Here is a 25776-nt window from a genome sequence, read left to right as displayed (position 1 = left end):
TGCCTTGCTTTATACTATATTTTTAGCAATAATACACACCTTGTAGGAGATTAAAATGTGATAATTTGAACATTTTTAAAGGTTCATAATTATACTAGATGACTTCTGAATATATTAACAAAAATTAACACAACTTCAGAACCACCAGATATTAAAGTATGGCAAGCTCACTTTAAACATTGAAAATATGTAATACAAAGACTGCTATTGGACTTTATTAAACACTTGGTTTCATGCATTTCTGTTAATTTTGATAATTTTTTTTCCTGTCTCTTTTTCCTTTGCAGAACATGATAATCCTGATAAAAATAAGTTTAGTGAGAACAACTGCTTTCTACTATATCACAGGATCATTGTCTGCAAAAAAACAGTGTAGGAAGGCACATGATGATGGATAAAACTTCAATATGTAGTACAGAAGTCTCCTAGTACAGCAAACATTTCAATTGCTGCCACATACTAAACATATATGATAGAGCCCTTTACAGATAAAACCAGAGAATTTGAAAAACTACTCAAAGCTGTGTAATGGAATAAAAGCTCCTTGAAATTTGTATACAACAAATAAAATGCTTGATAATCTTTTAAAGAATTCTTAAATTAATTATCTACTGGAAGACCTTTATGCAGAATTTACATACATTTCTTTAAATTAAAATGTTAAGCATATACAGACTAAATTAATAATTTATTCCGGTACCCATAAGGCACACAAGGGTAAAACAGAAATAAAGCAACAAAAAAACTTTGAGCTCAAAGATCTCAGTCCCAGTGAGAGTACTTACAAATGCATACTTCATTGCCTTTGGTTCTGTAAAGGTCCATACATAGTCTAAACCACTAACACTCTCTTTAAGTAAACAAGACAGACTATACACCATTGTCTTCTGATTAGATAATAACATACATAATAGTAAAATACTCTTATCATACAGCTGTTAATGCACATGATCTTACTTATTACACATCATTGTTCCAGCCTCTGTGCATCAGAGCTCAGCAACTTCCTAACCAGGGTACTGCTCTGTACAATGCTTGGTAAACACATGGAGTATAGGCTGACAATATTGTTTTATACAATTATTTCCTTTCCTAAGGGTATCTATTTTAAAGGCTTTGGCTCTGAAGGAAAGTTTGGCAGAATGCCACACACATAAGAATAATTTTGTAAGGTCTGCTATCTTATAAAAGGGGTGCCTGGGAGCAGGGGTGGGAATGATGGGAGAGGAGGGATTGCCTCTGACATATGGAGACTTTCTGGTATCTGCACCCTAAAGGTATGGTTCCGCTGCCAACATATGCTGATTTAACTGCTGCTTTACATGTTTGTGCCTTTCCTCCTTATCCCGGGCTGTGTGTTTCTGTCCCCTTGCTCATTTTTGCTGTAGTGGTATCCCAGTTGTCCCTAATTCTTTTTGCTAAACTGATCATTGTTTTGTTGTAGCAGTTTTCTGCTAGTTTAGCACAGTGCACTATGAAAGTGCAGTGTCAGATGAGTATCAGAACGGCTGCAAGGGAGGGGTTGAAACATGGAAGAAGGGATGGGACTCCATCAGCTAGCAATTTAGCTTGGGGTGCCATAGATTAACTTACTGAAATTACTCCTCGTGAAAAATACTTCTTATGGAATTGTGGCTTATTTCTTAAAAAAACCCACTTTTTATAGAATTGCAGCAAAAGAATTCTGACAGATGGTTTTAAATTTATGAGAATATCAGGTTGGAATAGATACCTATAAAATATGATTTCCAACTCACTTCTCCTGTTGCTTGATTTGATACATTAAATTTTTATATGCCACAATCATTTTTATTGATACCTAGGCTGAAAAGAATTTATGCTTAAAAATTGCTCTTTCTCCACAGTGCCTAATGTTTCTGCAATACTGTGTGGTAATTATGCAAAAAAAAAAAACGTAAAACAAATGAACCTGTCAGATTCCCGATAAAGAAGTTGACTATGAGAGAGTATTGTTCTTGGGTTTCTTTCCTTGGTGTTTTTTTTTTTTTAAATTGTTCTTACACTATGGCTGAGTACCATTCCGCCATGTTTTATGTTCTATTTCAAGCAAGTATTCCTGTTAAATGTTGAACCAGATTTGTTACAGACTTCTGGATAGGTATCGTCTCCAGGCAATGACATATCAGTGTGTTGCTGAGGACAACGTAAAAAGCCAACGTCTGCATTAGCAATTAGTGCAATAAAATAGGAATGGATTGACAAATAAAACAATTGCTTTAGTGAGGACCCGATGCACACACTGAATGCACTGCAGGAGTTTTTACTTCTGAGCAGCTTCCATCTTGCCATGTGGACTGAATGCCCATCAGCTGCTGGATTACACTGGCTGAGCTTCTGGTGTACATCTTTGAGTTTAACTTAACTGAAAGGAGTCTAGTTTGCATGCTTTGAGACTCTTATGTGATACGAGCCAAACCATTGTAAGGGGACAATCAGGAGATTCACTTCAAAACCACACCCCTGATCTGATTTAAAGTACTAAAATAAATGTACCCAAAGCTACAGTGGCCATCAAAAGAACACACTGGGACATGCAGCTATCCAGATTTCATCTTACTCCTGAATATAAGGTTGGTTTCAGCTCACTCTTTCCTGGAAATTAGGTTTATCCTTCAGACTTACAGTAATTCAGCTTTCAGGTGAGCAAATTCCACAAAGCTGCTGGCCTAAAATCCTTGTGTTGGGGGAAGTCAAATTCATGATTTTAAACTGACAATAATGTATAGCAGATTTAAGCAAGTGCTTTAATTTCTGAACTTGTGGACTCCATCCACAGCATGAACAAAAGAAGTCCTTTAAGTGGTTTCAGAAGACACGACTTCAGTAACTGGAACCAGGTTATTAACCAGTCATGTCCCTGAAATTAGGACAATTACTGCTCAGAAATCAGGTTTGTGAAACAGACACAGTAGGAGTTTATATGTAACATAAATTCACTAGACTGTACAAGCTATTGATTTATTGTAAATAATGTTAAATAAACACTTATTTTGCAATGACTTCAAAGACCTTTATCCTAAGAAGACTTTGGGAAAAAGAAAAAGGAGGACCCCAGCTCTGCTTATGAACATCCAAAAGAATTAACTCTTTCTATGTGCAACGCAGCTCCCTCCAAAAAGACAGTGAAACTGCTCCATAATTAAATTGCTCCAAACTGCTGACAGTTTTCAGCACAGTGGTGGGGACCAACAGTAGTAGTAATAGAAACTATTTTGCCAGACCAGCAGATTAGAAATATTTATTAATAGGTTTATTGTATTGTGCGCAGTTTCATCACCTGTGGATTTAAAGGAGAACTTACTAAAGTTTTCTAATATACAGAATATAAAAAAACCCAAACAAACAACAAAAAAACCCCAACAAGAGTAGCATTTGCTTACCATGAAATGAGGTTGTGTTAAAATACGCTTTAGTTCCTTTGCATCATTGTTCTCTGGGTAACATGAAATTTCTTCCAATACCTGCAAGACAAGTAGGAGAAATGCCTGTAATAACTTTCTTTTAAATAAAGTTATTAATTGAAGAAATTAAAACCCTCACTGGTCAGTCAGAATACCTCCAAATGTTTTTGACATGGAAAGGGCTTGGGAGAATGTGATCTCCCCGCCAAGAGAATAAAGTACCTCATTTCAATTTTCTTTCTGGGAGTCATTAAAGCAGAAATTTGAAGCAAACAGTTGCTCTTTTTACAACTGACAGTATTCCTCCAACAGCTAAATATATGGAGATAGAAATGAAGTGCTAACTTATAGGTGACACACATCACCACCACCAATGCTACTTTCACACGTGGTCTCAACTTATTAAAACAATCAGTTTAAAAGCAGAATTAAGAATACTCATAAAACCTTCTCTACACAAATTAAATTGTTAAAGACATCAAGTGCAGGTGATCCATCTGCTACCCCACCTCCAAACTCCAGATTTTATAAAATCTGAGCCATACTTCAGCTTATCATTGGGGGAGGGAGGATGCAGGAGCATCTGCCTGCAACCTCATACTTTCACCTTTATTTTCCACATGCAACTCCTTGGACAATGAAAGCACAGTATTTTGCTTCTGGAAGCATCCCCCAGGATTAACTGCCAGGAAATTTTGCAGAATCGGACTTCGGGTGTCTATCAATGTGACTGCAGTTATTACAGTGTTTTAGTCTTCCTGTTCATTCTGTTTTAATAGTACTATAAAAAATGCTTTCCTATGACATTACCCCCAACAACTGTACTTACTTTTACTGATAATATATAATACAAAACCCCTTTTTTTTACTACTTGCAATAAATAAACAAAATACTATTTGCCAGGTGTAAGAATTAAGAAATCTGTGTCTATTTATCTTTCATCTTAACGGGCCACCTTCACTGCATTTCTAGGTCCGCCCTTCTTTGAACTATCTATGATAAACTAGTTTTTCAATTTAAAAAGCTGATACCTAGAAACATATCTTTTTTTTTGCGACTAAGTAGTATATAAACTCAACACTAAAGATACTGTGTTTACGCAACAAGAGTATTCCTTTTAAGATCACTATTGTTGCAGCAAAGGTTAAATGATAAAACTGAGTAATATATATAATCCTTACAGACATAATGGACTTCTGCAAGTTTATGCAACGTTAGGTAACTTAAGTAAGCAACAGTAGAAATCCAGAAATAATTGAGATTATGAGCCAAAACACATATCAATATCTTAATGAAGAAAAAAATGTTCCGCTTCAAATACAAGCTTTCAAAGTAAAAAGTATATTTTAAAGCCATTACCTCTTTGGCTCTCTGTACAGCATCACTTGGAGGATTCCTGATCTGTGGTGAAGATTTTGTGTTTATTTTGTCGTAAAGCTGAAATAACAAGAAAACAAACTACTGAAATCATATGCTACTTTACATAAAGTAATGACGATGGCTAACAATAGCCTGCTTATCTTACCGTGATTAAGACGATTGTGAAACTGCAAATCCCACAGATGTTTTGTATACAAAATCTAGCAGCTTAGGGTTTTGGCTTTTCATTTTTAAACATTTCCTGATTTGAACAGTACCATAGATTCAGAGTTCATAAGATGACATGGGAAAGTTCAAGAGGTTAAGGGATTCTGCAAACCTCCCATGCTTTTTCCACAGATTTACAGAAACTATAATCTTCTACTAGAAGCGATCCTATGATACTTGAATAAATGCTTTAAATGATATATTCTGCTATAAAATCAAATTGATCCGCATATCACACTTTTATCAATAAATCAATCATCAGACGTTCCAAAGACTAATTTACATAAATCTCAGAATATGGGAAAATGCTCTTGAAGATAGAAAGATACAAAAGCCTAAGTCTTTGGAGGAGAGGAAACCAAATCTTTCCAAGGAAGAGGGCTCACCAAAAAAGAGTCCCCTTATTTTACTAGGGTTTTCTACTGGAGAGAAGAATGCCAATGTATTTAAATCAGAAATCGTAAACCTTCCAGGTGGCTTATTTTTTTAAAAAAATCTTTTAAAACCCCCTTAACTATGCAAAAAACAACAGGAGAGAGATCTACCTTCAACTTCAAATTATAGATAGATCTTACAGGCTCTCTTTCATGCAAACCTAAAAGACTGTGCATGTTTCAAAGAAATAAACGTATACTTGAGAATAAAAAGGCATTGTCATAGGTACTATTTTCAAATTAAAAACTTTTGGCTTGCATTTCAAACAATATATATATGGTCATGCCTGTAATTAATTCCTATTTGTGTTAGGCTACTTCTCTGAAATAGAGACAGGAAAAAAGATGCAAACAGCTATTTTTAGGACATCAACTTTGGAAAAATCCAAAATTCAACTGAAATTCAAAATAGTCTATGTAAACAAACATTCTAAATACACAAGGGACTCTAACACAATCAGCAAATCCCAACTGTAAAGGATGAACTGATAAGAACCCCCATTTAAGCTGCTCAGCAAGGAGTTCTCAGGAGCTTCCTCGGAGAAGCTTGCAGCTCCATTGTTTGGTTGAGGACGGCCCTGAATGTTTGAAAAAGGGAATCTTGTCAAGCTACAGAAGTGTCCTCTTCTCTTTCTCACATGAAATACTATTCAGTTTTAGAAGAGATGTAAATTGCAATAAATGCAATCCGATATCATAATTGTCTTTGTGCTCCTCAACAATCTAATGCACATGATGAACATTTCAAGCCCATCAGAAATAAATACAAAAAGAGGAAACAATGTCAGTTCCAAAAAAACATTGCTTGCAGGACAGTTCTACCTCTGTCTCAGGGAAGGAAAAGTAGAAGAGTCAAGCTAAATCAGTTTTTTTCTACATCCAATGACTTCACCTTGTGCTGCCCAAACACTGCAATACTCAACAGTTTAAGCAACATTGACCACTGTTGAAGTTTATAACATGAGAGCTTTCTGCTAGCTTATAGTTCAGGAGATACTTCACCTGTAGACACAAATATTTTCTTTTACCTTTTCTCAAATAAGTAAACAAAACCTAACCAAACTCCAGCAACCCCAAATTATTACGTATCACATTTATACACCCGTTAAGAAACTCCATCAAGCACTGTGTACCGAGTAAAGCATAGTAGGGGCTGTTGAAAATGCATGATACCCAACATAAATATTATTGAATGTATTTTTCTGGGTCACACACACATCCTATTTCAGATTAATGAAATTACAGAAAAGTTAGCATGAAATTATGTTTATTAGTTATTTCTAACAATTGTTTAAAAGCTAAGTCACTGAAGTTGCTGATTTCACTCAAGTCTATGTTATTGTGATCCAAAACAACCGAGAGTTTACAGAACCAATTTTTTCTCACTACTGTGGGAGAAGATAAGTTACCTTCTAAGACTAGGAAGGAGGCAAAAAGGAAAGTAGGAAGAAAGTGCCTCTAAGAATGTTTAGAAAAACATCAAGGCAAAGTTCAGACTAAACAAAGGTGCATTTATTTTTCCACAGCACCTTCACAAGGAGGCATAGCACCTAAATTTCATCTTCCAGGAGTGTTACTGAGATTTGCTTCCAAGGAACCATTAGAAGGGACTCTGACATGACTTAAAAGAAAAATCTTCATATTTGCATTATGGCTTAAAGCCTATATATTACCCAAGCCACAGGATCTATTCATTGTTTCCAGGAGTAGAAGACTAGCTCACTAGCGTGAGCAGGAGAATCTTCTTGGGTACTCTACCTCCAAAGCTCGTTACAGTGGAAGGCACTCATTCCAATGTCTAATGGACACACTATGTGAAGAGCCTACGCTACATTACCTTTTTACCAGGAGTATAATGTGTTTTTCTCTAAAATTCTGTTCAACTTTAACTCTAAGATGCAAACAAAACCCACAATAAATCTGAAAAGAAACTTGAACCTCTCCAGCTTGAAATGGATTTTTAAATGGTAAATTCCTATCTAAAACCAGGGACATTTCATGAAGGTATGGTGATTTAAGAAAAAAAAAGAAATACAGTTTTTCATTTGTTTAACTGGGTTATCATCACTTTAATCTCTGCATGCAAGGTAAAAGAAAAGCATATTTTCTGCCCAAATAAAAGATCATACATCTAAGAACAAACAATACAAGTAATACTTAAAAGAGGAGGAGGACCTATCTTGGCTGGGGGAAGGGGGAATCTCAGGCAGCCAGAAAGCATGAAGTCAGCTATGTATGAGTTTCTCCCAGGGAAGACTACAGCCAAACGCCATACCATAACGAAAATGTCAATTAAGAAATAAGATCTTTATATGTGTTTGTGGCATTACCACAATAGATCAGTGTTCAGTTCTACATTGAAAATACAGGAAGGATGTCAAAAGGCAGAGATGGGTTCAAAAAAGCTTTCCAAAAAGATCGGTCATCTCCCCCTGGTATATTATAAAATGCTTAAATAACACAGAAGTTTGATAATATAATGGAATTCAGTTTAAATGACAAAACTATCACATGATATAAGTAAAAGGAAGTAGTCATGACAAATTCATAGTAGAATTAAAGCACAAATATCAACACTGCAGGTAATTAAGGGTGTAATTGATTTACTCTCTTGGGGATTTTTAGAAATCAGAAACAGACATTTTTGAAACGGTATACTCTAATTCGAGTTAGTTCATGGACTTTTTAGCTTACAAGGGGACCAGGCTACATAATTACAATTGCTATTCCTAGCCACATATTGTATAAACAACAGATTAAGGTTTAAAATTTCAGTGTAAATATTTATTTTGTAATTTGTTGGAAAATGATATCTATATCAATAAAACTGGTGTTTTATGATTTATCCTAAAGGGAGCCAACAGTGAAAGACAGTAGTGAACGACTTATTTTTGTATGTGAGGTCAAAGAAGATTTCCACATGAGAAAATCCAAATGAATGACAAAGAAAAATGTAGTTTGTCAATTCCTGTACAATATTCTTTTAAACACACTTTAGATACTCAGCTAGTTGTTACTATCTCTGTACTCTGAATTACTTTTAGAACAGGAGCTGACTGTGGCTTTCATCATGTCAAGATTCCTTTGTCTTTTTATAGATGGGCCACAAATTCTTGGATTTTAACTATGGTTCTTGAAATGATGGTGAGCACTGCCTTGACCTAAAACTGTTTTTAATCCTTTTTTGTCAACAAAACAGCTGTACTCACCACTGACATTTCATGTTAGGAACAGAAAAATTTCCTATCAGTATTTTTACCAAACTGTTGCAGTGTCTGCAGTGTTTGCACTTAATCTCACCTGGAAACAACCTTTTTTCAGGCCATGCAATCTCTCTCTGGCATAATGTATTATAACACTGAATTATTTTGGAAAGCAGTGGCACAAGTTACAATACACAAGACAAATGCAATTATTACACATCAAAGACCGTAAACCAACAAGACTGTTTTCAAATCTATAAATACATATACAGCAATACCCCATGAACCCCATGAACATTTACCTTGTTCAGGTTCACATGTCATTATGTATTTCTAATGTATCCTTAGGAAAAATTGAAATAATATTATGTACAAGATTGTATCAGAGGTACTACTTCTATATTAACTCTTTATGTAGTCAAAGCAAAATTTAGAACATGCAACTAAGATATGCATCTTTAAAAACATATCAAGTAATGATAAATAAACCCAGAAACAAAGTAAGTATGAGTACCTCTCAGTACTTGTTTTATGTTTCAATTTTTCAAATATACCATTTCATCAATGCTTTCACAGAAATTTTAGGCCATTAAAAAAAAAGTCTGATTCTAAAATGTCTCTTTTTGGTATGTACTCATATAAACAGAAGGGCGAATCCAGGATATTAATTTTGTATCTCTCATTTCCAATTTTTGTAACTGTGTGTTCGGCCTGGACAGGGTTTTTTAGCATTGTGTTATTAAGCCTATGTCAAAAACCGCATTAACTCTGACAATAATTAGTCTTTACTGGTTACAGAAAATGATTAGAAGCTTTCTGCCAGAACACAGCAGAACCTGGTAAGAGGAGCAAAGCTTATACTATGCATTAATGCACCAGAACTGGTGAAGCAGCCCTACCTTCTCTGCAAACTTTGAAAAAAGGCTATTTTGCAATACTTTTCAAACAGTTTTGCACTTAAACAATAGCTATAGCAGAAGCAATTTAGAAGAAGGAATTTATAGCTCCGTAATTTGTCTCTGAAAGCATGTGGATTTAGAAGTTTCATTTATACACATTAATAAGAATTTTTGTAGCCTTGGACATAAGAATCCAACACACCTTTACATGAACGTTTTAAAAAATGTTTTGGAAAACTGTCAATAAAACCTGTTTGCACACATCACAGATTAAAGTAAACATCAATGGCAATTACAGCCAGGCTTTATATACTCCTGTGGTATAGAACACATTACTATGTGCAGTTAGCTACACAATTTTAATTACAGAAAACCAGCCTGTTTACAATGCTGTTGCCTTTCAGCAGCCCTTCAACCCAAAGTCCTTCAGGAACCATTCAAAGGTGGTTTCTTGTGGAACAGAATTAACTGGTTCATTCTCCACTGTCCTCAGTAGAATGCTTTTCTATGTAATATAAACAGACTTTCAGCAGGACAAAACCTGTATGTGCCCTAATGATGGGTTTTCTTTTTGCTGAGATGCTCTGTTTTGAAGTGACAGCAAACAACTCTGCCCCTTCCCCCCAGCAGCCCAGCCTCCAATTTCAGCCAGCAATAAGCATAAACATAACAACCAAAAAATAAATAAAAATTTTTTTTAAAATTGTTGTAAAAAGCCACAGCAATTGTATCCTTCGGAATTTCCAGGCTTTTGAATACTTTGCATCTCAGTCGCACTCCTCAGCACCAGTTCTGCATTTGCTGTGCAGAAAATTTAAGAGCTTGCTCTAGAAAAGCTTAACAAGTACAGCTGATATATTAACGAAACTTGATATAACAAACCTAAACTGACGTTCTAGCTAATTAACAGAATACTACTGCTTCTTAGAAATACAAGTTTTACTTTAAATTTAGCATTCTAGAACACAAATGCTATGAAGATAGTACCCCCAACATGTCAAGTAGTGTCACTACCAGTTGACCAGCTTTCTTCATAGGAGTCAAGACGTTTTGTCTTCTGCCTGTGTAAAGAGAACTTGTTTCTTCTGATATTTAAAAACAGGCAGCCCTTAGCCTAATCCACAATCAGGCAGGCAAGACAAAACAATGAACTCTTCTCTTTTGACTTGTTTTTCAGATGTGCAGAAATTCCTTTTTAACCATTTCCTGTAAGAGGAGTCAGAACACTGTCCGAACGCAACCCCATTCTCTGTTACAATGAAAAAATTAGATACATGACAATTAGCAGAAATCTAGCCTCCCTGCCTGGTCTAATCTTGAATGTAATCAAAGCTAGGTCACACAGTGAAATCAGTACGTATTTTATGTATCCAAAATCTGTAAGTTTCTGTGATGCAAAAGAAACTTCAGTTAAAACAAGGGCTACTGAACTGCTAGAGCATAAACCCCCATGATCTTTCAACACAAATATACATTTTGTGAGGATTCAGTTACAATTCAGCAGACAGATACTGGGTTGCCATCCTCAAATATTAAAACCCTGCATTGAAACATCTAGAAACAATAATTAAAACATATCCTTTTAAATTTGATGTTTGCTTTCTGAACAATATAACCATATGCAACAAAATTATATTAGAGGACTCTTTTTCATCACTTTTAGGTTTTTATACTATAAAAAAATTCTTGGGTGGAGGTGCTGCCCCTTGCACAGCAACATTTATGAACAAACAGGCTTGCTGCTCTGTTACCTTTCACAGCTCCCTATTGTGGTACTCCAGAGGTTTCATGTGCTGCATGTCTGAAAGAAATCCATGACCTAGTGAATGAAATAATATTCACAAGCAGTAATATCAAAGAAGTGCTAAAATTAAAGAGTCAATCAGATAACTGAGGGACCACTTCACTCTTTCTTCTGCCAGTGCTGTTTCATATCTCCCTTTCCATGCAAAATGTTATAACCTTCCCACGGGTGCCTCTTTTCTTGGGATTCTCCGCCCTCAAGGAAACATCCCTGAAGATAACAAATCCTACTGGAAAACACACTGAATAACAAGGTCACAGTCATCAGGGGCTTTATCTTCAACTTCTTTTAAACCCACTGTTTTTCAATATTAAGGACTATGCCTGAAGCTCACTGTTACCATTTTAGCATCAGTGACCTAACACTCATTTCCCAGCATAATTCTACAGCACATGTTACAGTCCCATCCCATATGAAAGCCCAAAGCATATTTAAGCCTCTACTTTGTGACCTCTAGAGCATAACAGGTTACAGCCCTTCACAACTTCAAACTTTTTTCTGTGTGATACACTTATTGTAGAACAGGAGTACGATCAACCTTTGCCTTCACGTTCCTTACACAGTGACATGCTGTGCAATTAAACAGTGAACAAAACTACTCCAACAGAAGATGTCAGGGAGTAGTTTATCCGCTAAAATGAAGATTCTCCGACACAGTATTCAGCAAACAAGACAGTCTGAAGCCATACATTAATTCTGTCTGAACAGACAAGCGTTTGCTTCTGTCATCCCACAGAACTGCTGTCATTGCAACTTGTTACTTCAGGCACTCAGACTTTTAGTAACCCTGACAGAGGTTATGTTAATTTGAAATACTCAATTTCTTTCTACATGTTCACATTCAGGGAATACATAAATTACCTTTTAGGTAAAAAAATTCTTATAATAGCAAGTAGAACCCTGAATTTCACTGTAATTTTGATTATTTATGTGGTAGAACTGAAATATAGTTATTCTTCTTTTTAGAGGAACCTTTGTCTGCAAAATGCAGGCCCACTGTAATTTGTTTTTAGAAGTCATCTGTATTCTCACATATTCATAATGAGTTACTAGTAGAACAGAGTTACCTTGCTGTTACCTGTGTCAGAAATGAACATAAAACCAGATTTTCTAATGCCTGTACCTACAACAACAGGTAAGAAAAAATGGTGCCAGGTAAACTCAATCAACCCTATGGATTTTCAACCTTCACTCCAAGCTGCTTCCTTTTTCTGGGGCTGTTCCACGTTTGGCCGCCTTCACTTGTTTCATTTTCAATCAAGAGCTTAACTTTTGGGGAGAAGAAGAGAGGAGAGGATACCCAACCAAACTGGGCAAAACATTTTCTCTGTGCATTAGTTCAATTCCCACTGCACTCAGTTGGCAAACAATTGCCTTTTAGAAAGTAAGAATGACAAATTTCATTGTATTGCATACACAAAACCTGAAATTCTGACCATGCAAAACTGACATACCAATGAAGCTAAATGCCAACTGGAAAATGTTTTAATAAATGTTAGCAGGTTGTTAATGACCACATTTCTGATGCATGCAGAGGATACTACATGTTTCTTAGTGGCTAATGCCCTACTACTGGAGAAGGAAGAAATATATTAACTGATCTACTTCAAGATCTGCTAGAATAAAATTCCTTGACCTTTCAGTGTCTGCTATACATGGCAGCAAACACTGCCTGTCAGATGTGGTCCTACTCAATGGCCAGAACAGCATCTTAGAAAAGCACAAACGATCAAGGTTCATTCTACTGAGGGTGAATATAAATTAAGGGACAGAAGGTGACAGATATGGTATCTGTTTTATTAAGGTGGAACCTTGAGATGATTGTAGACTTCCGTTCAGAGGGAAAACACATCCCCCCCAACCCCTAAGAAGCACACAGCCAAAGGACTGTGTATGCATTGCCTTCACAGGGTCTGTCTATTGGTAGCAATCTGGTTACATGACAGTTGGAAGGAAAGCGTATAGCCCTTTGCCAGTGTTGGCAATAGGCAGGGATGCCAAGTGGCGTTACCTGCATTACCACTCAATCTTTTATCATCTAAATCTTGCATTAATATATTTTGTATGCATAGAAACAGCAGGGGAACTAGAAGGTTAAGGTTTCAGAGCACTGGAATGGTTTTCCATTCTGTTATGTAGGGATATCTAAATGTTGGAGTATCTGTTGTATCTATCTTTTGATCAAGACTTAAAAAAGTGAAAATGTATCCATGTTTAAATTCTTTCACTAGGTTACAGTTCTGTAGCGAAACTACAAGCACTCATGAACTGTGGGGAAACCACACAAGGTTCAATATGAAAATAAGACTATACAACTCTGTGCAGCTCCATACACTAAATCCACTGTGCTTAGATATGTGGGTGTAACCATTTTTCAGCTGTAGTTCTTATACTACTGGTTTGGACAAGCAGCAATTTTAGTTTTTAAATTGATAAAGGAAATATTTCTACTTTTGTTAATTACATGGCACATCACTTTTTACAGTCTTCATGGAACATCAAATATTTTCACAGTTTGTTCTAAATCAATATTTGACCTAATTTTATTTTTTAAACTGATATAGTTAAAAGCAGATACAAAGACACACTTGTGCTTGTACTGGTTCAGACCACATGGTCAAGTGTCAAGATGTTCATTAGTATCCGACTTGTATGTTTTATTTCTTTGCAAGGGGCTAACCTTTTACCTCCAGCATACATGAGCTACGAACAAATTTTAACTCTATTGTAGAGCATATTCCTTTTTAGCAGAAACTACCATGTGCTATGCACTTACTCAGCAAATTCAAAGCCTTTACACTTCAGAGGCAAAAGAGCTAAGGAAAGGACTATATTATTACAGAAAAAAAAATTAAACTGCAGGGGGTGTGCGGTTTTTTTCCATGGCCATCCTTTTAAATTGGACCTCTTGATTTGCTTTATATATACCAAGAAGCCATTTTTTTCTTTATTATTTGTTTGTTTTGTTTTTTAATTGTGTCACAGAAGTACTGATAATAAACAGTTATGCTCCTCCTCAAAATCACAATACATTATTTCCTTCTATGTAATTTCAGGTGCCTCTAAATGCCTCATTCATGTATAATGAATCCAGATTCCAGTATCTGACAGCATTATACTCCACTATAAATTTTGACTTTAACCTAATAATTTGTCCCATATTTTAAGGAAAACCCATATTAATACTCATCATAAAAATTCTGTTGGCTGTAGAATCTGCAGTTCTCAACAAGCAATAACAGATGTTAAAAAGATATGCCAGGCAGTACATGTACATAACTTGCCAAGGAGGAAGAGGTTGCAATTTAGCAAAATTCTACATCACATGCAATACACATAGGTAAACATATGTTCTCTCAAATTTGAAGTGTGGTAAGCAAAGCCTGGGATTGAATAATCTTAAATAAATACATGCTACACTTTAAAACCATAGTGACAAAAGAAAACTTATTTAGAATTAAGTAGACTGACTAAGATGTTCTCCTGCCTCCTCAAAGGAGAAGGGAACATTTCAATTTCTGCTGCCATGAGCTGACTGCAGATTTCCAGGGTACCCTTCAGTCCTCCACTATAGATTACAAGACATCTTCAGTATGCCATCTAATCTTTTTCTATTTCAGGAACTTTCTGCCACTAGTCCCTCCAGCCATTCCTTTATTTTTTTGGGGGGTGGGGTGGGGGTGGCGGTGTCTCAACTCCATTCTTGTATCATAAACCAGATTTTTCTCCATTCACATTGCAAATGCTTTAACTTCTTTTGGAAAGGAAGGAAGTAAAACTAGGATGAGATAAAGATACTGCTTTGCACACAGCAGAACCAAGACAACAAGCATAGCAGTCAGAAAATCAGCACAATGAAATGCAATGGTCCCAATAAAAAAAACCCCACTCTCATTCTGGAATGTACCAGCACTACTGTTGTGAAAAACATGGCTGTAGATCATTACCTCACAAGGTACTTTAGCGTATTTGTAATTTCAAGGACACACAGGTCCTGTTATTTCAATAACACGATCACGTGATATTTTTTTTTTTGGCTGCATCAGATATCTAATTGAAGCTGACCTTAATGAAAACAAAGCAAACCTCCTTTGAAAGATGACATCAAGCACCCGATCAGATAAAAGTGAGCTTAAAAGACACTGAGTTGGTGGATCATGTCAGAAGAAGAGCAACGAAGCTGGTGAAGGGTCTAGAGCACAAGTTTTATGAGGAGCGGCTGAGGGAACTGGGGTTGTTTAGCCTGGAGAAGAGGAGGCTGAGGGCAGACCTTATTGCTCTCCTCAGCTACCTGAAATGAGGTTGTAGTGAGGTGGGTGTTGGTCTCTTCTCTCAAGTAACAAGTGATAGGACAAGAGGAAATGGCCTCAGGTTGCACCAGAGGAGGTTTAGGCTGGGTATTAGGAAAAATTTCTTCACTGAAAAGGTTGTCAGGCATTGGAACAGGCTGCCCAGGGAAGTGGTTGAGTCTCCATCCCTGGAGATATTTAAGAGACTTGTAGATGTGGGACTTTGGGACATGGTTTAGTGGTGGACTTGGCAGCGCTAGGTTAGCGGTTGGACCTGATGATCTTAAAGGTCTTTTCCAATCTAAATGATTCTACGATTCTATAAGCACCAGGGAAAACTAATCCCTCAACACAGGAAGAGCTATAAAGAGAATTACATTACATGGACTGCACCTTGATACACCCCACAGAACAACCTTTGCTGCCGTTTTGCCCCACCCCTTCCAACATGGACTAATGACCTATAGCAGGTACTACAGCCTCAGGTTAAGCCTAAACAGGCTTCATTCCCAATTCTGTCAGTTGGATCTAACTCTTCACAGTTAGATCATCATCTTGAAGAAAAGGGTGCTGATGACCGCGAACCTCATTCCAGGGGGATATAGAATCCATATAAAACTACTTAAATCCATAATGATTACAGAGGGTTGGCAAAGAACACAGCTTCTCACCTGCTTTGTGACATTGAGCATATCTTGCACCAGGAAGTGCTAATGTTGCAGTTACAACCATTTTTGTTCCTCCCTATCCATGTAAATTTTTTGTAATGACATACTGAAAATAAAAATATACTGCAATGAGCTCATTAGTACAAAGAACAGTCAACATGTACCGGCCAACTACTTGAATAACTGGGAGTAGAAGGCAGTGAGGCCTGACTGACTTCAAAGATAGAAGCATAGCTTACTGGGCTGTTACTATATTGCCTTTGGGTATTTTAATGTCAACTGAGTGTAGACCGAAATACTCTGAAGAAAGCTCCCAGCACCAACAAAGCAGAAGTGTTATTCAAGATCTGTGGGCTGTATCCCAGGTGCTGTAGCATTTCTTAATTTTTGCCATTTCTCAGAGTAAGTCCCAAGCTCCTGGAAAATAATACATTTGAGAATCTGAAGTTTTACAAGGAAAAAAAACCCAACAGGTAGCCCTTATGGTTAAAAAGGAACTGAACCTAACCTGAAGTACACTCAACATAAGAAGAAGTGAAAAAAATGTAGAAAGTCAAACATGAAAATTATCCTCTTTACATCAAAACAGTATCAGTTTAGTTAGTTAAATGTTCTACAGGTGCCAGGAATACAAGTCTAGTGTTCTTTGAGAGATCAGAGCCCAATAACATAAAAATACACTGTAATCAAGGGAATTTTTAATTCTACTCAATTAAAAAAAAAGTCTGCAGATTTATGCTTTTGGAATAAGATATGTTGATGCACACAGACACACACTTACACAGACACTCACAATGACACACCATTGACACAGGGAAGACGACATTAGGCCAAAAGGAATGGGCTAAATAGTGCAATTCTCATTTAAAGTGCACACTTTAGTAAACTGAATTTCGCTTGATGAATCACCACATCAGTACTATGCTTATAAATACTCAGAAATGACAGAACATTAGTTAGAAAGAAATCAGGTTAAGTGCAACAAGGCAACTACCACAGTGTCATGCAATGTGACCCAGAATTTTGCATTGTTGGAAAGTGGTGGATAAATACATTTCTCAGAAATGAATCTTAATCAATATAAAAGTTACTGTTAGCTTGTATTTGTATTAGTCTTGTGTTTAAGAGGTCCAGTCATATATCAGCGCTGTGTAAGATATTATAAAAACATGGAACAAAAATTGTTTCTGCTCAGAAGAATAAATATAAATAAATATTCTATTTAAATTTGTAAGACAGAGAAACAGGAAGAACAAGAAAACAGTGAGATGATGCTGACTAGCAGAGTGATCTACATGTTCCAGAAACACAGCAAATGAAATGCAAAGGGATGAAGGAAGTTGAAAATGGAAGGTATTTTAGGGAATGATTACGAAATAATGCAGAAGAAATTCTAGAATAGCCTTTGCTTTTAGTGTTCTTTCAGATATGGCCTTCCAGAGAAGTTACCTTTTAGAGAAAAAGCATACTGCACTGATGATGATGATCCAGCCCACCTGCTGAAGGAATTCTTCAAACAGTCCTCCCTAAGGCTTGGTCAATATTCTTCTACGCTACTTGGGAAAAGAGTTTCCATTGCAGTGTGAGAGACAGTCCCTCCCACTCCCTGGGGCTGAGCATGCTGCCTCTGCTGGACTGGGATAAAAGCCAGATTTGGTTCCCCAAATAGCAAGGTGTCTTCCTGCCAACATAGTTTCTTTTTCTTTTTTTTAACAAATATTTTCCATTTGCTTTTGTCTTGCAAACATATCAATTAAAGGATAATTGAAAATAGGAAAACAAGGTGTTTTAAAAATGAGGAAGAATTATTCCACATAAGCATAACACATTCTGTCTGTGCACAACATCTAGCACACATACACTTTCTGATCTGTTTCTGCAGAAGAAACACATTCATGTTTCATTTACTAGTTTTAACATAATCAGTACTCAAGACAGTAAGGACCAATGTTGATCCAAAAAACTTGAACCACACTATGTGATTCACATAGAAAGCCATTCTTATTCAAATCAGAACACAGAAAAATTAAATGATTCATGAGAATAGTTAAGCTTTTTATACACAGCTTCTGGTTTTATTTTCTTTTCTATATCATATGATAGATATTCCACCAGTCTATTCATGATTTAAAAGAAAAGAAAGGAAGAAGGAAATGCAAGCATCCTGCAAATAGAAATCAAAATGTCTCTTGCTTTGTTTTTTTTCCAAAGGATATAACAGAAGTGTTAAACTAATACACTTTGCTTGGAAAAGGGCAAATCAGGGATAAATGTATGAAGAGTTCAAAACATTTTCAGATAGAGAACTATAGTATCAGCCATTGCTGGACACTGCTGAGTAACTAGTACTTTTACAAAAGACATTCAAATTTACCATGCCAACGTCCAACATTGAGAGGGTAAACAGAACAAACCGAAACAAATCCAGTAGAAGGATTTAGCCAACCATGTAAGAAGCTAAATTGAGGTCCCAACAGCATTCTTTCCAGCAAAAGAGAAAATATGTTTCCTTAAAAGTCTGGACTTCAGGACCAAATCGGGTTGGATGACTGAGTTCAAAAGAAATACTAAGGGAAGTCTGAAGCGCACACAAATGCATATTCCTTTGAAACATTACCATTAGCAGCAAAGGATAACAGACATAAAAGTGAGATTCTCTTGAAAAATCAGTATGCCTTAAATATATGCACTATGAATATAAATTAAATTCTAAAGGGAAGAAGTGGCTACGCGTATAGACATGATACATATAGCTACTCCAAAATTTATTTAATCTCATTTAGTTAAACCCAAATATGTGTAATGTGTTACGCCAGCAAAATGTAAAATAAACTTTCCTCAAAGTTCATAATGCTTCTATCACAGATATACTCGCAGAAATAACAACACTTACCTTAATGATTCCATCTATGAAAATAATGTAACAAACTTCTTAAATTAACAGCCAAAAGATATCAGCCTAGAGAACTGAGACTCGGGACAGACAGATGCAGACAAAGCCAGTAGCATGGAGAGGCCCCAGCCACACAAAAGCTGATATTGTTCTCTTGCTGAGTGAAAATCCCACTTGTAAATCGAATGACATCTGCATTCAAAATCACCCACATAAAGTGTCCCTGGAGAGGTGACCAAACTACTCGATTTAACAGAAGAAAGATTTCTCTTGCCTCCTCCAATGTAGGCAGCTGCATAAAAGAGCAGCTTCTGGTTTTACTTTTTAATAAAACTTGCTTCTTTTGATGCACTGATAGAGATGAAACATAATGTGCGAAGATCTTCCCTATTAGGCACAGCCTTAAAGGCCAGTATGCTTTTCAAAACAAATAATCATTAAAGTAAAATCTTTTGTCATGATACAGAAAATAGCCAAATGCCAATGTCTCCAAAATTAGCAACCTCTTCACATTTATTTCCAACGTCTTTACCAGTACTGCTGACAAAAGACAGCAAAGCCTTCCAGGATATCTTTCATGAAAGTCAATTAAAAAATCTTAATCAAAGCATTTGATAAGGCTTCTAAAAATCTGTCAGTGGTAATAAAAAGCTGCTTCACTACTTAAATTTAGTACTGTTTTCCATAAAGTTATTTATATCATCTACTTAACTTCATTACATTCTTCGTTATCTAAATGAAATACCAGAATGAAACAATCTATAAAACTGATATAGAGGCATAAACCCAGACAGTTCTAAGTCACACACAGGAACGTCCTACAGCATTCACCAAAATTTTGATTATTACATTTCTAACAGAAGTGAGGGAAAAAAAAAATCTGTCCAACCCAAAGTTGCTCTTTTACTTTACAAGAAAGATCAATTATTAAGCAATACATTTTTTTAGGCAGTGAATATTTCTAAATGGTTGGTTCTAGAAGGCCCTCTTCTATACTCTCCCCCATACACAAAATTAGGTTTTTAATAATGAATTGTGCAACTTTTGTACAGAAGAAAACCCACTCAACAAAATAGAGGGATTCTGTGAAATTATGAAAAAATCACACAATGAAACTATTCAATAAGCCCACATCAGGATATGCTGGTGTATTGCAGGATTTGACCCAGAGTGAATATAAACTACTTTGTCAGTAGTTGGCACCTTTCTCCCCCTTGTTTTGAACAGCTTTGGCACCCAAGTGAAGTGAAAAAGTCTTAAGATAGCTATCTAAACAGACATACATAAATGAATCAATTAGAAACAATCAATGGGATGACTGGTACCCTTCTTTATACGGCCTTCAGAGGTGCCAGTCCTCATAACACCTAAGTTAATAAATTACTGAGAAGGAAGACTATTTTGTGATCTATATCACCTGAAAAAACCAACATGAGGATAACTTGTACTCTTTATTACAAAGACTGTTCTTTTTTCTTTTTTCTTCAGAAAAAGCCTTAGTTCAGAAGCAAAAGAAGGCACTTCAGCAGCAGAAGCAAACCACCATCATGTGCCTAATCTAAAAATAAGGATAACTCTTGAGAAAGAGTAGGAACATGAGAACAAATTTAACTGTGGAAAAAGGCCAAGGAAGAGGAACAGTAGTTTTAATGCAAAGTGACCGCCACAACTTCACAACAGATCATAAAATCTGTACTTAGTGGAATATAATGCTTTACAGGTGACTTGTTCTGGTGGCCTCATTAACCCCAAATACTCTGAGTAATAAACAGTTTCCCTGATGGAACTTCATCCAAGTAGAACTGATGATTTTTTCAGAGTTCTGAGAGAAACTGGAATAGTACAAACAGAGATCAGTCTCCCACATTCAAGTTACTGAAATGAAAAGCTACCCTTTCAAATAATGCTGTCTTTAACTTGCTTCAGTCTTTCAAATATGTATTTCATGACATTGCAATCTTTTAGTATTTTATTTTGCATTATTCTAATCAAAGTATCATTGGGAAGATTCTATCACCCCCCTTCCACATAGCATAATAAAACAAAAATGCTTTTTGATAGCATTTTGTTCTCACAAATATGTTATTATAGTGGGCATTCAAATATATCCCTTTCTGTCTAAGAGAATGACCGTGACTTTTAAAGAAAGGAATGGCAAAACGGTATGAAGTTATTGCAGTTTTTTCTTGTTGAAAAGGCTACAGTGGACCATTACAGAAATACTAGATCATTAGTGCAGTACTATTAACCAGTCTGGTATTGTAAAGCAAAAGCATTACAGAAGTGTGAGTTAACATCTGGTAGACCCGTCATGCAGCAAAATACTTAAACTAAGGACATCTGGTTTACCAAAGTCCAGAAGTTACATGACAACATAATAATGGTTAATAAATATCTAAAACCTTCCCACATGAGTGACATAAGTGTTTCAGTTCTTATTACACTCATGTTATTCTCTTCCTGTTCAGATTTTTATTTCTCATTCATATTATCTGATCACCTTTCTATACTGTAGCATGCAATATATAAAGACAGAGCAATTTAAGCATCTGGAACACAAGCTAAATGAACTTACACTTGGGAAAAAGATTCCTATTTTAATGCAAATTGTAAGAGGAGTTGGAGACGGAAGTCATGAGCTCCTAATCCCTTCTTTGTATAATTTTACCCAAGGACCATTTAATGTAAAATGCATAAACCGTTATCAAGAACAAGGATTAGAACTGTAGAACACTTTGCCAAAGCAATGCCCTCATCACTTAACAGCTAACTACCTCTGGTTCCTTGAGTCATATGGGCAGCTACATTGTGGGAAAGCTTTACCAGAAGGCTTAGGTTGCAATACAGGCCAGTCCAGAACCCTGAAGCTGGGTCCTCTTCTGGAAGGAACTATGTGTAGATTTGAATCCTTTAAAGTTGAAGGATGCAGAGAATCCAGGTAGCCAGCTATTCACCAACCACTAAAGAAATTCTAAGAAGTGTACAAATCTTCTACTACATTGTAAAGAGTTTGGACACCAAAGGAACTATGGCATCATTTAATTTCAGATCATACCCCGCAAAGCTGCATATAGGAACTAAAGTATTCAACAATTTTTCAGAAACTCTTTAAAGCTTCTATAACCACAATCATCTGCCTGCATAACAGATAGCTGGAGTGACTCCTATTCCTGTGTGTCTTTCATTGGGTAAAAAGCATAGACATCTTATTAGATTTGTGATATTCACTAACGTATCCAAGCTGTTAAATAGTAATAAAATGGTCATCATCTATATGGTCACATGAGCCTTTTGGTTTGATTCAAGAGTGCATATTTAAAATGAACGTTTTGATTATGCCCACCTACCATTTGGTTTTCATTGTACAGTGTTACCAGACCATATTTACTCTCAAATGACACTAAAATAGAAGATGCTGTTCACCGACTGGTGGTTATTCAGTCCATAGGACCGCAGTATAGCTACTATAAAGTAGAAGCCCTCAAAATACACAGAATTGTCGACCCTGGGTCCTCAGGGTGAACTGCTTTGCTCTACAGATCTGCTATTGTTATGTTGCAGTACTTGTTAATGGGGACATAGCCTATACCTCTGTGAATTTGGTTCCACTGTGAGTTTTTTGTCAGTGGAATGTGTAGGTTGCCCTAGAAAAAGTTTGTCTTGCCTGAAAACAAGTCCTCTGTCTTCAACGTGAAGTATCCACATATCCCAGAAAAATCACGGAAAGTTTTTTCTGCTTCTTTTTGACCTTTATTTTAGACCCCAATACCGTGTAGACACAGAAATCAATGACAGCATGATATGCTTTTGAATTTGTGCTTCAATGAGGGTCTTGGCACTCAGTGTGAGGGATGGAGTATAAGCCAGCAGTCTTGCTGAAGGTCCCTGTTTTTGCAGAGAGTTGAAGTTCAGCAAATACTTCTACCTCAAAACTGTAAGTATGCTTTCCCAAATCCACACAATTTGGGATAAAGTATAATGTATTTGATTTTAGGCCTTCTTGGTTAAAAAACTATTGGGAAATATAAACAGCATTTCTGCATGTGACAAGATAACAAGAAACTTTGAAAACAGGGAGCCTTAAGGCACAGAAAGATAAGTAGTGTGCAAGCATTTTTCTCTCAAACACCAGACTACTTGCTTTACAAAATTACTTTTGCAAAATCGAGCACTTTAGTTTTCTGGAAGAAAAAAAAATTCTGATATCACAGTTGATTTGTACATGTAGCCAGACAGTGAACTATGCTTACAGATAAGACAGTGAAGAAATGGGAACCAGATCCTGATTATGCCTTTCAGGAAGCACTAACCTGTTTCTTCCAGCTTTGTAATTTTTGCACACTTTCTTGTGGAACATCCACTGCTGTCTTATGGAGTAATAATGCTCATGAACCACAGAATAATACAGGCTTAAATGACTGAGCCTATCACATACTGTTTTCAAGAATAGGACAGAAACAAGAATACCTAGGTGTTTCACACAAAAAGTGTCATACTTGTAAGAATATCCATAGAACTGGTCAAAGATTATTACATTACTTAAAAATAATGAAAAAGGAATGAATCTGTACAGTTATAAATTTACAGTTCACATTTAAAATAAAAAATAAAATCCAGCCCTTATCAAAAGAAAACATCCTATTCTGATTCAAAACAAATCATTAATCACTTATATATTCTAACATATTCTCCATGTATAGTCCTAAAATGTATTTTTGTGTAAAGTGCTAATTGATTGTTAAATTCCACACCTGAATAAATTCATCTTGGTATGAAGCAAAAAAGAGAATATATTCAAGATAAAACAAAATATTATCCAACGAACAACAGATACAGAAATGCATTCAAATTGTTTATCACGGAAAACTTACATCTAGTAGCGTGTGAAGATGCTGATCCTGGAAAACACTGTGAAGAAAATCTAAGTCTTTCTCACTGCAGTCTGTAAGTGCATGGATTTCTTCCAGGCTGTCCAGCACCTGTGAGACTGCTCCTATGGGGCAATAAACGGGGGGGGGGGGGGGGGGGGGAGGAAGAAAGGATAAAAATCAATAAAGCAAAGGTTCATGGTAAACTGAACTTTGGAAACGGAAACTTTCACTTAATCTGGTACAACTGCAACAGGAACTTTAAAAAGCTGGAGTATTTACAGGAAAACTTACTGAATAAACTTTACATAAATCTACAGTGCCCATATAGAGTATGATTATACATAAGAAATGGTTTAACTGAAGAGAGGTTAAAACCTGTTTTTATTAAGCTTAGCAGTGTTCTATGCTAGCCTGGTTTCCAATGACGTCTTACAAAGTTACTTGTATTATCTGCCCCACTGCCTGACCTCACCATTCTCACCCCAACCTTCTCTTTTTTTCATTTTTTGAACTGCTGGCCAATTGCAAATACATATTGCAAATCAGGAAAAATTGGAGTGAACCTATGCTCTCACAAATTCTTTTAAAATCAGCATCTGGATAGAGGAGTGAAAGACCTGACTGCTGTGTCCTCTGGAGGAGAAAAAAGAGCTGTAACATGAGCTCTGGCTTTTGTTCTGTTTGTTCTGCTTGCCTGGCTGTCTCAGACCCACTTATAGCACTTGCTGTCTTTTGACCAGTGGATTGTTTGGGGTCATAGGAAGATGGGGATGATTTTATATGGTGTAAAGGTGAAAAGTGAAGTTAGGGATATGGGTACGAAAAGGAGAAACAGGAGGCATTGTGGAAGCTGGAAGTTCATGAGGTGAGTTGAACACACAGCAGGGGAGGATACAGAAACACAACACAAATCCATAGTAAATCAGCCCCTATTGGTTCCTTGTGGAACAACTTGTTTTAAAAATCAGGTATCAGTGCTGGCTGTCCCTTGTGTACATTACTAGAATGCTAACTTCACCTTATCTAAACACTCACAGCCCATGTCTTCAGTTTTTCTCCAGTGGTATAAGCATCTGGAAAGATGGTAGCAAATCCAGTGTTAGTCTGACAAAATGCTGGTGTCTGACAGTGAACTGCTGAGTGCTTTTTCATAAATAAATTCTTAATTCTGAATAGAGAATTCTACACATTCTGTATTTCACTAATTTATCCTTAATATATTTGTTGTTTACTTATTCATTTGCCAGTGTCCTTTTGTCAAGATAGATATCTAAAAAATTGCTGTATTTCTTGAAATTCCGCCCTCCACTGTATGAACAATTCTCACCAGCCTTCCTTCACTCCAGCCCTTTTGTAGTCTAATGCATTTTCAGAATGTAACAGAAACAAAAAGCCCAACCCCCTCTTAACGACACAAGGATACAAGTTAAATTCACTTATTTCTCTGAAAAACCTTGAAAAACTGGAATAAACATAAAAATACACAAAACCTACCTGTGATCTCATGGCTTAGAAGGACAAGTAAGTTACAAGTCTAGAAACACTTGCATCACATTTAGTACAAATCTCAATCCAAGATTCTCTTCACACTTTCTTGTACACCAAGGGTAGGAATCACAGTATTCCCCTCACTCACAACTCATGGCTCAGGAGCAGTAAGAATTCTCTGTCCTCTCCTATCAAATGTGTCTGACTACTTATTTCC

General features: G+C 36.3%; 1 protein-coding gene across 4 annotated transcripts in view; it reads right to left on the bottom strand.

The window, feature by feature from the left end:
* The window catches only part of CASK (calcium/calmodulin dependent serine protein kinase), a 217831-nt gene that overhangs the window by 40261 nt on the left and 151794 nt on the right, over positions 1-25776 (bottom strand). For all 4 annotated transcript variants that reach the window (XM_064473093.1, XM_064473100.1, XM_064473111.1 and 1 more), the window contains exons 11-13: positions 24072-24193; positions 4783-4860; positions 3402-3482 (exon numbers count right to left, since the gene is read on the bottom strand). In XM_064473093.1, the coding sequence (XP_064329163.1) occupies positions 3402-3482; positions 4783-4860; positions 24072-24193 (281 nt within the window). The remainder of the gene's footprint in view (positions 1-3401; positions 3483-4782; positions 4861-24071; positions 24194-25776) is intronic.

The sequence above is a fragment of the Phalacrocorax carbo genome, chromosome 1 (assembly GCF_963921805.1).
Source record: "Phalacrocorax carbo chromosome 1, bPhaCar2.1, whole genome shotgun sequence".
NCBI classification, from domain to species: Eukaryota; Metazoa; Chordata; class Aves; order Suliformes; family Phalacrocoracidae; genus Phalacrocorax; species Phalacrocorax carbo.
This window is presented reverse-complemented; position numbering and strand designations above follow the sequence as displayed.